Below are 15,525 nucleotides of genomic sequence, written 5' to 3'. Positions count from 1 at the left end.
AATTACTGAACAGCTGTACAGTGCTCCCTAAGTGATAATGCGCTATGCGCATTATCACTTAGGGAGCACTGTAATTTTCGTAATTTTTCGGCAACGATCGTATTTCCCGACCATCGGAAGACGTCGCTGCAAGCACTGTTTTAGCCCGGCCGCACATTGTCCGAATTCTGATCAGAAACAGTTGAATTTCGCCGGACCGCCGCCCCGCACACTATCCGAAATATCCTTCCGGCGAGTTCGAGCTCACTCGGCTCAGTACAAAATGTAAGAGACAGCGCGGACGTTCAACTGTTTCTGATCAGAAATTTCGGACAATGTGCGGCCGGGCTTAAGCTTAACTTTAAGAAAAACAGCGCTTTGCAGTGACGTAGAGGCGCCTGACGTTGCTTGGACGTTACCATGGTAACGCCGCGATGGCTTCCCAGTGAGACAGCGACAGCGGACAGCCACCGGCTATATGATATAACTACTATTTCCTTCGAACAAGGTGCAAAATGCAAGTTTCATAGATTCGGGTGTTTGCGTGATTACGAAAATTAGCGAAGATTTCCATCCGCATTATTAATTTGGGAGTACTGTAATGAAATGAATAGTTTGACAGATAATGTACGGGACTTATGTCAAAATCTTCATTTAACCCATCAACTCCCAAGCGACATCTGGGTGCAGCATAATAATTGAAAATCTTTTGTCTATGATTCCCACGATTGAGGTATTAATTGCAATTTACTGTAAAGTAATTAATATTCGTCTCTGAGTGCGGCAGTTTGTCCGTTTCCACTAAACTGGCAAAGAGACAACGCCGATTTTTTTTCAATCGCATATTCATGCAACGGCAGCTTTGAACTGCTATGAACTCACGAAACAAATATGCCCCAGGTGACAGATGGATCAAAGCGATATAAATTGACTTTAGTTAAGCACTCATAGGCTGATGTCATGATTATTGATTGTTTGAATCATGAAAAAATGTCACAACAATGTGTCGGGCATTTTTTCCTGCCAAGTAATTCCGTGCGGGATCGCGCGCGACGACGCACCGCAGCGCACTTTATCTCCTTTTAGTCTGATATCATGGTCATTGATTGTCGAGCATAGCGCACGGCCGCGCACGGCGACGCACTAATTAGGCGGTTGATCGTCCGGCGTCATGAGGGGCACGAGCAGCGCTGGCGGGCCGGCGCGGCGCAGGAACGAGTGGTGGAGCAGACGCGAGGCGGTGTGACGTTGCGCAGGATCGCGCACGAGCGCGCACTCCAAGAACGAGAGTAGTTCGGGGGGACAGGCGCCCGCGCGCCGCGGCCTCGGCGGCGGCATGTCGCGGATACGACGCATCGCCTGCGGGGAAAATATATTGTAATTTGTATTTAAAAAAATTAAATTTAATTTATGAGGGAGATGTGGGACCATCAGACAAATTGTTTCATATTTCATATGCAGATGGCGGACTTATGTCATTTGAATGGGCTATGTCAAACTCAGCCGACAGATTACTATAATAATTATTACCTGCAGAGGTGGTTCATTGAAAAATGGCGGTTCTCCATCGACCATTTCGATCAGCATGATGCCGAGAGACCACACATCCACTTCCGGTCCGTACGGCAGTCTGGATATCACCTCCGGAGACATCCAATATGGTGTACCAACCAGCGATTTGCGTTTGGGAAGCTCCTGAAAATGTTAAGAGAAATGTTTGACATGAATTTCAATATAACAATTGAATACAATTGAATGCAAATCCGACTTATTTTACAACATTGACATGTCGAGAAAAAATTGACAAAATATAAGTTTAATTTAAGATTCCTTTGTTTTTTGTTCAAATTTTATTAACTGGGATTTTCATTCACTGATATTCTGTAAATGTAGGGCAGTGCAAAAGGCACATAGAATACACATAGACTGCAGGTAGGTTTCTTTTTTACTTTATACTTTACGCATTACACAAAGTCATTTTATGACGAACAAAACATACCTGAGAGACTTGAGCACAGAATCCGAAGTCAGACAGCTTGACTCTGCCGTCGGCTGTGAGCAGGATGGAGTCGGATTTTATGTCGCGGTGAATCACTCCTTGACCGTGGAGGAACGCCAAAGCCTGCGACACAGAATAGACAATTAGTTTGTTTGCTTAGGATATTGGTTACAAGACAAAATATTGATCATATAAGTTGCGGTGCCTTCTCAAGTGAATACTTTACTATTTTGTAAGTACAATATTACTTTTACCGAACTTGCCTAGCACATAATATTCTTCACTGTTTTGTTACACACTACCTATGCGTTGTATTTTGTAGTAGTGAAGAAGCATGTAAATCTTGGCGAGAAATAGACAAGGAAACAAGCAGACGGACACTTTAACAGTTAAACAATTGCCGCTGCATTACTATTTAATGCAATATAAAATCGGAGCACTTGCGTTGTTGGTTTTAGAACCCCAAACCTCCTTTTATAAACTAACTCAAAATACAATTATTTAAACATTATTTCGTGTGTTTTCTGGGTCAAGCCAGTTCATCTTTGCTGAAACACAGTATACCTATCTCACCTATCTCATGGGTTCTTCTGATAAGAAACCTGATATATTAGTCTGAATAACAGCCACTACAGTCGGGGCATTTTAATAGGTCACATTTGACATCTTTTTTTTTTTCGAAAGGGTCTAAGCTACTGGTCTGGTTAAGACTTGTCGTGGCTATAACTAGTCTGTTGCTAGTTGGTTTGGAGATAAACAATGAGAGGGGCCTGGCCCCTACCCCTAAAGTCACACGTGTGACATTCTAATCGGGCAATATTGGGGAGAGCTACGAAAATAAGCTATGTATTTTTATCAGCGTGGGGACACGGGTCCCCCCTGGTTTGACATCTATCAGATTAATCTCCATAATAAGGTGAGCTGCTTAACCCATCAAGCCCCATAAGCTTACCGGTGAGCGAGACAATTGTGTGAATAACAAAAGATTTCCAAGAATTCACGATCGAAGGATTAAAAACATCGACCAAAACGAATAAATCGATACGGACTTGAAATAAAATATTTGTAATTTATAAGTTATTTGTAAAACCAAAAACGAATTCCTGTCCTGTTATTACTTTTTCTTTTGTAAATTGAAGGAGCAAAATGAGACAAGTACATGATTCACAAGAAAAATTATAACGTCGTAATAAATTAATAAATTTATGGAGATATTTCATTACCATTTACAAGTAATCAATGCATATGATTCTACTTATTCGCTTTCGATTTTAGGGCTGGTATAAATAGTCAGTACTCAAGATGCATCCCGGTCTCAAGACACGGTTCAGGCTCTGTGATTGGTTGGCTGTCAAAATTTGGACCAATCACAGAGCCAAACCGCGTCTTGAGACCGGATCGCATCTTAAGTACTGAATATTTATACCAACCTTAGAGAAACATCCCTAGAGTTTAAAAATAAAAAAGGTCAGCTGACATAACATTGTAACGACATACAATTATTAAGATCAGAATTTGTTTATTACGTTTAGAATTGTTTATCAGTGAAAGCAAATCGTTAAATAATTCGTATCGGTCATATTTACAATAAATATGTAATCGTAATTGATAAAAGTTAATCAATTGATAAAAGTTAATCAATTGTGCAGTTATAACAAAACGAAAATATTTATTTTTTATGCACGTCGCTACAAGGTTACGTTGTGCAATTTTGATGAACTGTCAAAATATGTGACCCAAGGGCGTCGCCAGGGGGGGGCAGGGAGGGGCAGCTGCCCCCCCCTAGAGACTCTAAAAAACGTTGCCAAATATAATGCAAAAGCAACAACCACTATAATATTAAAATCTGGTAATAGATGTAAGGCTCGTAGTACAAGTGAAAAGTTTCATATGCTGTCGACTTTACCTACAATTCATACCTACTTTTCTCATTTATAGAGAGTGAGTAAAGTATGAATTGTAGACTGTAGTAGGTAAAGTCAACTTGCCCCCCCCTGCGCCATCGGCTGGCGACGCCCTTGATGTGACCTATTAAAATGCCCCGACTATAGCATACCTTGCTTAGGCCTTGCGAGTAAAAATAAGGCCGTAACATCGTTAATGGCGTTTTCGGCATCTAGAACTACCCAGGGACAGAGCAGGCAGGGCAGGCCGAATGGATATGGAAATAGCCGAACAAAACCGGAATTTTACGAAGCACTTAATAGATTTAGTACTATAGGTCTACCAGAATCTGATGGCAAAAAGTGAGAAAATAAATTGACTCTAGCAATACCGAGGTAATTAGAATAAAACATTTTGATCCTTTTTTCTCCTTATAGCGGCTGATTCTGTATGTGAAACATGCAAATATAAAAATTTATCCAATGATCAAGGATATTTTTTTAAAATCTAGCATCAAATCCTGGTAGGCCTATAGTAATACGTAGTAATTTAAACTTCGGTTATTTTCGTATCCATTCGGCCTCAAACCTGCACCCCAGAGTAGTTCTAGATGCCGAAAACGCTATAACAGCTTACCTTCAGGCACTGCTTGCACACGGTGGCGATCTGCTCGGGGTCCATGCGCGTCCTGGTGACGATCTGCGTGAGCGACGCGCCCGCCATGTACTCCATCACCACCCACAGCTCCTCCCCCACCAGGTACGACGCGTGCATCTCCACTATGTTCGGGTGGGGGTAGTCGCGCATTATCACCTAAACAAGAAAAAAGTTACTAACCATCGAAATAATATACAGCATCTAAGAATATAACATACATTGGATTAAATATGGATCTAGTTGTTGTCATAAAAACGTAAGTATGGCCAACTCGAGTATGACAATCAAATAAAAGTTAGATATTGTTCTTTTAGTGTACATTTTGCTAAACACGTTTTTTACTGCGTTACTTTTGTAGTATTTATTATTCGTAGTTAATAAGCCTTAAATCTATCATGCAGGCAGACCGTGTCAAAATAGATAATCTTCAAAAGCATAACTCTCCTTCTGGCGCAATGAGAACTAAAAACTCAATAATCTCATAACTAAATGCAAAAGACATTAATCATTGTATTGGGAATTTCAAAACTACATTTAAATTATTATTAGCCTTTTTGCTGGTACCAACGATATTACATTTTGTGTCATAACAAAGTTGGAGTGTCTTGTTCTAGGTTGGTAATCAGCGTGTCCTGCGACACATAGGCCTCCTCCAGCCTTTTCCATTCATTTCTGTTCCTAGCCACTCTCATCCATGTTACTCCTGCTATCTTTTTTATGTCGTCGGGCCACCGTCTAGTTGGTCTTTCTCTTTTCCGCTTCCCGTCTCTGGGTTGCCAGTCTGATAGTATTTTTATCCATTTTTCTTTCATCTCTCATGTGTCCTCTCCATCGCCATTTCAGCTGTCTTATCTTCTTTATTACTTTATTTTATTAGTCTTCTACTTTTGTTGTGTGTCTAATTTTTCTGTTGCTCTTTTTCGATGTTATAGTGTGACTCCTACCATACTCCTTTCCGTTGACCTCTGACACGTTCTGAGTTTGAGAAGATGTTTTTTTGTCAAAAGGTAAATGTTACTCACCACTTCATTAAACAGCAGCTCCCTGCGCTGTTGGTTGAGCAGGTTCATCATCTTCACGGCGACTCGACGTCTGGTGCGAGTGTCAGTGGCGGCGCAAACGATGCCCGTGCTGCCTTTCCCGATCTTGGTGAAGCCAGTCAGAGTTGAACGTGGGTCCCCTTCGCTTACCACCAGTCGGAGCGCCGCACGGAACTGTGGAAGTATTTTGTTTGTATTATATTTTTTTAACGGGCTTTGACCCACCACACATTCCCATTTCCCACCACTATATTTGTTGTATTATAGCTATGTTAATGGTGGTACATGAGTTAATTTACGTCTAAGGACTACTTGAAATTGCAACGTGACGCGTCGATAAAATACAAATGACCGATTCAGGACTAAACTTTATTGACCATACTGGCCTCTTCCTTTAAATGGCTCATTTAAAAATGCACCGTAAATTGACCCTATATGCCAAGGACGTAAAGACAACTCTTAAAGAAATTCAGGTTGGATGATCAAGGAGCCATAATTCTTAAACACAGGTAGCGGCGTTGGGCACTAGTAGTGCTAAAACCGGCCCTGCATAAACAGGTAATAGAACTATGATTAATATTGATAAGAATAAGTGTCTAAACACACTAGGCCGAAGTTACGCGGCGTAAATTCCGCATGATTACGTCCGCAATGTCAAACGCATACAAAATACGGACGGAACGCGACGGAATAGTGTGTCATCGAAAATTTAAAATACATTGCGGGCTTAATCATGCGGAATTTACGCCGCGTAACTTCGGCCTAGTGTGTTTAGACACTTAGACTATATGTACCAAGATATAAGTTAACCGGCAGTCATCCAATAGTCGGAACCATTTACTGCAGTTATGTTGCTACAACTCCTGTAGCTTGCATTTAAAATAGCTCCCAAGAGATTTGAATTCAAAATATTATTGCGCGGTAAGTCTTCGTAACCGTGTCAAATAGTCATTGAGTCGACTCGTGTTTTGAATATTGATCAAGATGTGCTAGATAAGGTCCTATCACCATGGTTCTCTCACATAATGTCAATGATAAAATAGCTTTATATGCCAAAAAAATATAAAGCGACATAATTTTACATCCTCTTTTCATGCAGTTGGCCTCATAAAGGAGAAAGGATGAGGAGGTCAAGTAGTTTTCCCTCAAATGTTCCCGAATGATACTAAATTGGAGCACGGGCCATTTCCCGGGGCGGGACGAAATAGGCCGCCGCTTCCTTTTATAAACTAGAGCTTGTATGAAATACCTACTATTATTATAAACGACTAATGACTAAATACTTGTCGGTATATTCATTTGTACTAGAGCCCTAGTGAACATAGTTTTTAGCCGAAGTGTAAAACGAAAGTACTGTCGAAACCAGCACCAAATTGGTCGGATTCTAAACTACTATTTTAATGCTTCCTACAATTTATATTGTAGTAACTGGCTGTCCCGTTGTTTTGCCATATAAAGTATTTTGTCCATATTATTTTATTGAAATGACTAAATAAGTATGTTGCCATGGCAATGTCCATCGCTATCCCGTTGTACAAAAAATGTTCGCAGTCAGTCTCGAGTTGTAATAATTTACTATTATTTATTCAACAAATGCACTTATCAATATGAAAAGTAGCCAGTAGCCGATTCTCAGACCTACTGAATATGCATATAAAATTTGGTAAAAATCAGTAAAGCCGTTTCTGAGGAGTACAGTAACAAACATTGTGACATGAGAATTTTATATATAAGAAGAAGCAAAGGGCTGATATAATATGAATTAGAGTCGCAAGGCAAACTCATTGTATGACTTTGTTTCTAAAAAAATCAGCTGTTATGCAAAAAAAAGGATGAAAACCTTAATAAAACAAATAATAATTTTTAAGCTGAGCCATTTTCAACATATTGTGCTCTGCTTAAGATCGTAAAAAAGTGCATAATGTTAAACTTCACTAGGACAACTTATTCAAATATTATATTTCCAACAAATACAACCCAGAAAATTTTTTATAGCTTAAGTATAAACACTACGTCGATTCCCCTTCTTCTTAAATACTTAATGGAAAATAGAAAAAAAAAACTGACCTGTTCATGTGTAAGGCGCAGCTCGTGCTTGGAGGCAGAGAGGGGCAGGTGGGCAGCTGCTGGAGCCCCTGGGACCAAGTGTTGATGGCGGACAGACGGGTATGGATCACCTATGAATTAAATACAAAAATGTACGATCGAGAAAATTTATTCCCAGGCAGTTGATGGACCTACCTCCTTTGGTCAACTTATGCCAAATAAATGTTCGCTGTAATCGGTTGGATGGGTTTGACGTAACGCGACCAAATTACTTCCACCTGCCTAGGAATCAACTTCTCCGATAGTACAGTAAGCAAAAATAAAGGTGATGATGCAAGTTCCATACAAGTTTGAACCAGATTTCCAAATACATATCTTCTTCTATTTCTTAAGCCAATGATTATATAATATTTAAGCATCACAAATCAACATTTTTTGGATTAAAAAAAATATTTTTTTAGTCTGACATAATTAATTAAATGTATACATTCCTAAGCAACCAGAAGATATAGGCCAAAATTAATCTGGTTAAATTATTTAAAAACAAGAAGAGTTTGAACACCTTTTCAAAATTAATTTGAAATTAAAATGATTGTCAGAGTTAAAAAAGAGACAGGTAATAAAAAAAAATCTAGCTTTATAGCACCACTTTCCTTTCATTATAAGTATTACTCTTACTATATACACACCTATTTGACAATTTAAAATTAAAAGCATTTTAAACATGGACATAGCCAGGATTCTATATAGGGGAGGGAATTTAGAAAATCCTAGACTTCGAATTTGTGATTTTTAACATAATATTATGAGTATCTCACAATCACACAATCAATCAGAGCGTACTGGGATTGAATGCCTCCCCTCTCACCCCGCAATTCTCTCTGCTCCACGTTCAGGTTTGAAACTCATGAGCATTAGCGAGCGATCGCTCTTGTAGGCCCCCCCCCTTCCTGTACCTCGCTATGCCCTTGTTTTTAAATATAACAAAGTGATAATTACCCATATTATTGTTTCCATTAATGCCGTGTCCTGGCATCATTTGAGGGGGATGGCTATGTGGATACGGTACATTTGCATTCTGCACACTCGGATAAGGAATTGGTGGTTGATTGTCAATAGGCTCGGAAACCGGTCGCACTGCAGGCTCATGATGACTATGAGACCATTCGATAGGAGAGTCTGATATTGGTTTGTTCAACGCATAGTTACTCTGCTCCCTCCTCAAGCTCGGATATTGAGTAGGAGCCGGCGGTACTGGTGGTGACTCTTCAGGCACAGATGGGGGAATGTTTGGTTGATTTCTTAAGTCCCTTCTGATTCTAGGCGGGCTAGTGCTACGCAGAGAGTTTGATCGTGCCACATTTGATGTTTTCGGCAGAATAACACCATTTTGTACAGGTTGAGTGGACGGGTTGGCAGACACTGGTCTTGAAATTGAAGCGACTGATGTTGTTCTGTGATCCCCACGCACAATGGTCTTCAAGTCGAGGATCTCTGTAGGTGTTATTTCAGATGGGTCGACCAACGGTAGAGGTCTGTTTGTCGATTTCAAAATCTAAAAAGTCAATCATATATTCGGAATAGTCTTATTAGTTTTATTTATGAAACAACCATTCTGATTAAATTAAGGCAAACTCAAAATAATATTTGACAATTAAATGTAGATTAGAGTGAATGTTACTATTATCTAATGCAATTAAAATTCATTTCTTTGCATATTATTGATGATATAACATTTTTTTTTAATTTACCTGATTATTTCCCACAAGAGAAGCCCATTGTAGTGGCAGTCCAACAAACTTTCCTTCCCTTTTATCGAAACCAGTATGCACCCTATGTTCAAAATTGCTTGGTGGAGAAATAAGTACCTTCTTCTTTTTCTTTGAAAACATAATGCTGTTTTAAATCTAAAAACATAAACGGAAACGAAACCTGTATTTATTAAAAGACTTAACTATCGACGTAGTCATATAATTTGGTCGTTTCCGCGACTATGCAATAGAAAAAGGAAAGCGAAAAGAGAAATTACTTTAGCTTGTCGAATTGTTTGTGTTGGCACTTCGATCTAAAGATGTACGAATATAATACATTTCTTGTACTACTTAATATAATACACTTACCTATAAATAGCTTAGCATTCCTCGAAAGAGGCCTTTTTAATTAAATTTTGCACCTTTAAATGTATAAACATGTAACCATGCCCTAAGCTTGTGATAACGTTGTTCGTCAATTACAAGTTGACATTTGTTATTAGTAGCCCCTAATTGCTGTATTTACAAAGTTACATGCAAATATTGCTGAAAACTGTTAAAATAATTGCGCAAAAATCTGAAATCGCACTGATGTTTAAGAAATTCCTTTCTACAATCCACAATGATCCACAATCACTGAAAAACGAATGACATTTCACGGTTGTCAAACAAATTGAGACCATAGACAACAACGCCACAGATTACAAAAATTTATAGCTTAAGGGCCCATTCACAAATCACAATTTATCAAATATCACAGCAGTCCGCCGCGCCGGCTTATGGCTTAAGCAGCAGGATCGGCCGGCGGACTGCACGGCGGACTGTAAAATTGCAAATTGCAATGCAGGACAGTGAATGGGCCACTTAAAAAAACTTCAAGCGAGGGGAAACCTCAAACCTATACAGTATTTAAATTTTAAGCATTGATGGAAGCGTGTTCCTTTTCTCGTTCTTTAACAGCCTTGTCGACAGTCGACACTCGACAGTCGAACTGTCTAGACTCTAGAGTCTAGACACTTTGTTGTTTCAATGGATGTTGCTAAATTAAAAAAATAAATGTCATAATTCATAAACACAGTGTTGCCAACTTAGTGGAATTTCCACTAGATCTGGTGGTTTAGACGTACCTTTCGGCAGGAAAAATTTGGTTTTAGTGGCTAGTGGATTTCTTAGTGGATTAGATTATATAAGTTAGTGGTAGCTTCGACGTTAAACCACTAGTTTTTTTTATTATGTTTCTAACCCTTGAAGACGCACACTGGAAACTTAATTCAGTTTCTCTGTTAAGTCTTGACAACATTCATCATGCTAAACAATCGCTCTATATCAGCGTTATAATGCGGCAAAACGAATAAAGATAATAATATAAAAATATAGCGGCATATAATGCGGCAAAACGAATAAAGATAATAATATAAAAATATTATTATCTTTATTCGTTTTGCCGCATTATAACGCTGATATAGAGCGATTGTTTAGCATGATGAATGTTGTCAAGACTTAACAGAGAAACTGGATGAAGTTTGATCGCCTTTCTTTCGTGCAAGGTTAGCACGCAAAGGCAAATGCTGTAATAACAACATACCAAATTATTATTACATAATAATAATAATTATTATTATTATTTCATAATAATATTGTATTATTTTCAAATTATATTCAGTTAGGTTGTTGTTGTCTTTACGTTATTTAGTGGAATTCTGGTGGTTTGAGAGGTGGTTTACGCTGCTGAATTTGGTGGGTTAGTGAAAAAAAGTTGGCAACACTGCATAAACAACAGAATTAATTTTTGGAGCAAAGGGCTCGTTTCCAGCTCCCAATAAATAAAAAAAAAATAGAATTAATGTAAACCATAGACATAATATATACTGTTATATTATGTCTATGATGTAAACACCCTTAGTAGTCTGCGTAGTCTGTGAATGTAAAGAAGAAGTAGAAATACAAAGTACAAACATAAAATTGCTTTAATTTTCATTAGGTATTTATTTCGGTTTTATTTTATACCTAACTGATTTATTTATATTATGAAAGAAAAACACCACAGTAAAAAGCATAAAAAACACAAAAAGCATGGAAAGCATAAAAGTGAAAAAAAGAAGAATAGACAAAAAAGTGTAAGTACTTACTTGTTTTAGTGGAAACTAAGATAAAATCATGTTCCCTAATCATATTTTTATTTATTAAGTCTTCAGATTCTTCCAGTGGTTCTGATACCGATAATTGGGTAGAAAAACCTTCTACAAGTATGTCTTCTAATAGAGATGACTGGATGTCCATGACAGGGATGTTGAAGACATACACAAAAGACGACATACGGGAGAAAAGGGAGGAAAAAGAAAAGAAAACTATTGACTCATATAATCCGGCCACCAGCAGTCGTGAACTCAATCCTTATTGGAAACAAGGTGGTACTGGTGTGCCACAAACTTCCCAAGAAATTCGAACAACAAGGCAATTCATTAAACCCTCAAATGATTTCGGATTTACAAGAAAATCTACTGGAGATTATAAAAAAGAGGATGAAGCCAGTGAGTATAGAAGGTCATACAACTGGAAAAGTAGAAGTAAGGAAGAAAAATATAAGCATGAAGTTAAGGATGATAAAATATATCAACATGAAAATAAAATTGAAGAGAAAACAGAAGTAGTTGATGAACCAGTTTCAAAACCCAAAAAAACTACATCAAATTTATATCTATCAGATGAAAAAATGAATAAGCTGGGAGCAAAAATTGTGAAAGCTGAAATTATGGGTGACACAAAACTTGTCGATGAATTAAAAGCCAAATTGGAAGCAGCTAGAGAATATAGAAAGAATAATCCGGATGCAGGGCCAGAGAATGAAGAAGATAACATCATGCTGATGTCTACATCTAGTACTGGTAATACTAGGCCACTGATGAAACCCCAGAAGAATATTGATAGTGGGAAACGTAAGGCCAAAACCCATGACCCCAGTGGTAGAACAAAATATTTTGCTAGTGATGACCAATATGATTTGAATGAAATGGTAAGCGCAGTTCAAATTTGTAAGTGCAGTAATTAATAATATTAAAGTGCCAATGTATTTTATATTGAAATAATTAGCTTAAAATATTGAAATATTTTAACCTAACTTCTATTGATGGTATGGTGATGGCTATTAGACTATGCTCAAGTCTCAAGATATTATTTTGACTGGGTTGTGACTGGTTAATTATTTGATATAATATAAATGACTGTAATTTTTTCTATTTGTAGTTCCAACAAGAAAAATATGGTTCAAATTATGATGAAGATGCGGAACTAGCTAAAATAGCAGGGAAAAGCAAAAACCCCAATGATGATTTGGAAGACATATTTTTGGATGAAATAACTAAAAACAAATCTAATGACGCCGAGAAGGAGAGGCAAAGGGCTATAAAGCAGCACACTAAATTAGAAAAATGTTTGGAAGGCTGTGAGCACTGTATAGATTCTAAAAATATGCTCAAACATCTTATCATAACTTGTGGCAAGAAGGTGTACATGGCATTGCCAGCAAGAAGGTCTCTAGTGAAAGGGCACTGCTTGATAACAACATTACAACACTCTACTTGTGTTACTGGTTTAGATGAGGACATTTGGGAAGAAATTCTAGTAAGTATTATTGTAACTACCTAGCAACAGTAAAATTACTGTTTTTACAACATATATTACTTAAAAATCAGAAACATCTTAAACTGGATTGTATACAAGGACTAAAACCATGTTGAATTTGTTTTGTCATTTGAATTTTTTAATGATTACTGTTACAGAATTACAGGAAAATGATCACGCAGTTTTACAACCAAAAGAACCATGATGTAGTGTTCTATGAAACAGCAACCAGACTTCATCGGTTTCCGCATATGGTTATAAACTGTGTCCCACTACCAAGAGATGTTGGAGACATGGCATCTATATACTTTAAGAAGGCTTTATTAGAATGTGAAGCGGAATGGTCTATGAATAAAAAAGTGGTTGAATTGAAAGGAAAAAATATTAGGAAGGGTGTACCTAAAGGCTTGCCATACTTTTGGATTGATTTTGGAATGGATCCTGGTTTTGCTCACATCATTGAAGACCAACAACTGTTCCCAAAGAACTTTGCAGAGGTAACTTCTTGAACTAATACTATGTTAACATTATTTTCTGCCATCATATTTTGGTTGTGTAAGAAACCACTGGCCACTGGAAGCCGCCTACTTGCTATATTCCTTGCCTTGCCTTATGTTATTTTTGTTATGCAAATAAAAAAAATAGTTTAGTTAGTTAATAGTTTTAACACCTCCATCATGGATATCGCAGACAATTTTCAATTATTATGCGGAAGCCGGCTGCTGCTTGGGGATTGATGGGTTTTAAATAAAATCTTTGCTGTAAAGTAACATTTTGTGTTTCAGGAAATCATTGGAGGTATGCTTGACCTTGATCACACCACATGGAAAAACCCTCAAAAAGAATATGGAGATTTACAAAGAAAAAAAGTTTTAGAATTTCTGCAAGAATGGAAGCCATTTGAAAAATCATTTTCTGAATAATAATATTAACTGTGTATAAATTAAATCAGGTTTTTTTTAAATATAGACTTGAAATTATTTTTAACACCAAAGTTAACAATAATAACAACTATTTATGCTTAAATTATGTTTAATTTTCTGTTATTTAACATCACCATCTTCTTTCATCATTTCTTCTATTAATCTTTGCCGTTCAGCTGCTTGCCTCATTTTTGTCAGAACCAAAGATTCATAATCTCTATCGTTAACCAATGTCGAAGCATGTGAAGCTGACTTTGGTGTATAAAATGGTCTATCTTGAAGCCACTTTAATGTCAACGGGTTTTCTGACAAACCTATAAAAAGAGAAATATATTATAAAATATATAAAAGTTGTATGTAATACTTTTAATTACTTATAGCAGGATGCCTAATTAAGAGTTTGGTAATCAATTAAGTATTGTCTTTTCTCATAATAACATTTTCATCTATGGAAAAACATACCTAAATATACCCATAAAATACATACCTTTTTCAAACTCTATTGCCATCTCAGATGCTTCTTTACTTGCAAACTCAACTAAAGCACTGCCTTTCTTTTTTGGTGATATGATCAATGCCACAATTTCACCATACTTTTTCAAGAATCTCCTGAGGTTGTTTTCATTATAACCCCCATTATCTGGATCATTCTTTTCTGCCTTCCATGATATTTTAATTCTATTTAAACTTGAATCCCATACTGGTTCACTAAGGTTATTGATAGTTTTTTTTATTTCTTCTCTCATTCTTCGCTGCTCTTCCTGTAAGAGGAGACTGCCTTCTTTCTGTAGTCTTGCTATTTCTGCAGCTAGTTTTTGTTCGTCAGTTAAATTGCTTTTTGAATAACCAGATGCAGCCTCATTTTCTCTTCTTTCCAAGTCTTCTTTGAGCTTTCTTCTTTTGCTATCTAATTCTTTGTCTCTTAACTTAGCCGCTGCTTTTGCTTTAATTACTTTATCATATGCCGCCCTTGCTGATACATCGGTAAGTATTTCCAAGGCTTGCGATAGCTCATGGAAAGTTTCAGCAGCTTTGGGGTTGTCTGGATTCTTATCAGGATGGCATTGTAATGCTTTCTTCCTGTACGCTTTTTTGATCTGCAATTATGAAATATTATTAATGTATCGCTAGAATTAATTTATCATAGTAAAATTAAATAAAGTAAATATATTAATAAATCGAAACGTACCTCTGCTTCTGTAGCTGTAAATTGAACATCAAGAATTGCGTACAAATCGAGATCCTCTATTTTTTTCTTTGCCATTTTGTAGTAAAATAATAATCACAAAATTATAATAGAGTTTATATTTTATTAAAATTTTGATTTATATATTTTAGTAAAAAGTAATTTTTTAGCAGAATTTTCTAATGTTTTGCTATCAGTCACTATTCACTTTGCAATTTCTTCTTCTTCGTAAATCGTATTTTTTTTTTTTTTTTTAAAGATTTAATGGCCTGGTAACGAGACCTTTAAGCCAAGTCTTTTTAAAGGGTTTTTAATTTATTTTATATTTTCGTATCTATTTTTATCATAGACAAACCAATAACCTTTTTTTTAATTCGTCCTGGTCGGGACAGGCAAAGGGAGCGTTGCCCATACAGCCAACCAATAACCATAATAAACA

General features: G+C 36.9%; 3 protein-coding genes across 3 annotated transcripts; 1 reads left to right on the top strand and 2 right to left on the bottom strand.

The window, feature by feature from the left end:
- Window positions 1–644: 644 nt before the first annotated feature.
- On the bottom strand, window positions 645–9,987 carry LOC121734813 (serine/threonine-protein kinase PAK mbt). The gene is made up of 9 exons (XM_042125429.1): window positions 9,726–9,987; window positions 9,357–9,512; window positions 8,605–9,160; window positions 7,627–7,736; window positions 5,542–5,733; window positions 4,499–4,675; window positions 1,979–2,101; window positions 1,510–1,674; window positions 645–1,338 (listed from the first exon to the last, which is right to left on the bottom strand). Exons 2-9 carry the CDS (start codon window positions 9,495–9,497, stop codon window positions 1,123–1,125), a joined length of 1,680 nt encoding a protein of 559 aa, XP_041981363.1. The 5' UTR covers window positions 9,498–9,512; window positions 9,726–9,987; the 3' UTR covers window positions 645–1,122.
- A 1,396-nt stretch (window positions 9,988–11,383) lies between these two features.
- On the top strand, window positions 11,384–13,935 carry LOC121734845 (CWF19-like protein 2 homolog). The gene is made up of 5 exons (XM_042125472.1): window positions 11,384–11,473; window positions 11,545–12,369; window positions 12,600–12,977; window positions 13,136–13,474; window positions 13,763–13,935. The coding sequence occupies exons 1-5, from the start codon at window positions 11,384–11,386 to the stop codon at window positions 13,898–13,900; spliced, it is 1,770 nt and encodes a 589-aa protein (XP_041981406.1). The 3' UTR covers window positions 13,901–13,935.
- A 51-nt stretch (window positions 13,936–13,986) lies between these two features.
- On the bottom strand, window positions 13,987–15,195 carry LOC121734673 (dnaJ homolog subfamily C member 17). The gene is made up of 3 exons (XM_042125271.1): window positions 15,090–15,195; window positions 14,388–14,997; window positions 13,987–14,214 (listed from the first exon to the last, which is right to left on the bottom strand). The coding sequence occupies exons 1-3, from the start codon at window positions 15,162–15,164 to the stop codon at window positions 14,021–14,023; spliced, it is 879 nt and encodes a 292-aa protein (XP_041981205.1). The 5' UTR covers window positions 15,165–15,195; the 3' UTR covers window positions 13,987–14,020.
- Between the last annotated feature and the right edge of the window lie 330 nt (window positions 15,196–15,525).

Source organism: Aricia agestis, chromosome 16, assembly GCF_905147365.1.
Source record: "Aricia agestis chromosome 16, ilAriAges1.1, whole genome shotgun sequence".
NCBI lineage: Eukaryota > Metazoa > Arthropoda > Insecta > Lepidoptera > Lycaenidae > Aricia > Aricia agestis.
The sequence above is the reverse complement of the archived record's forward strand: the minus strand, read 5'-3'. Positions and strand labels throughout refer to the sequence as shown.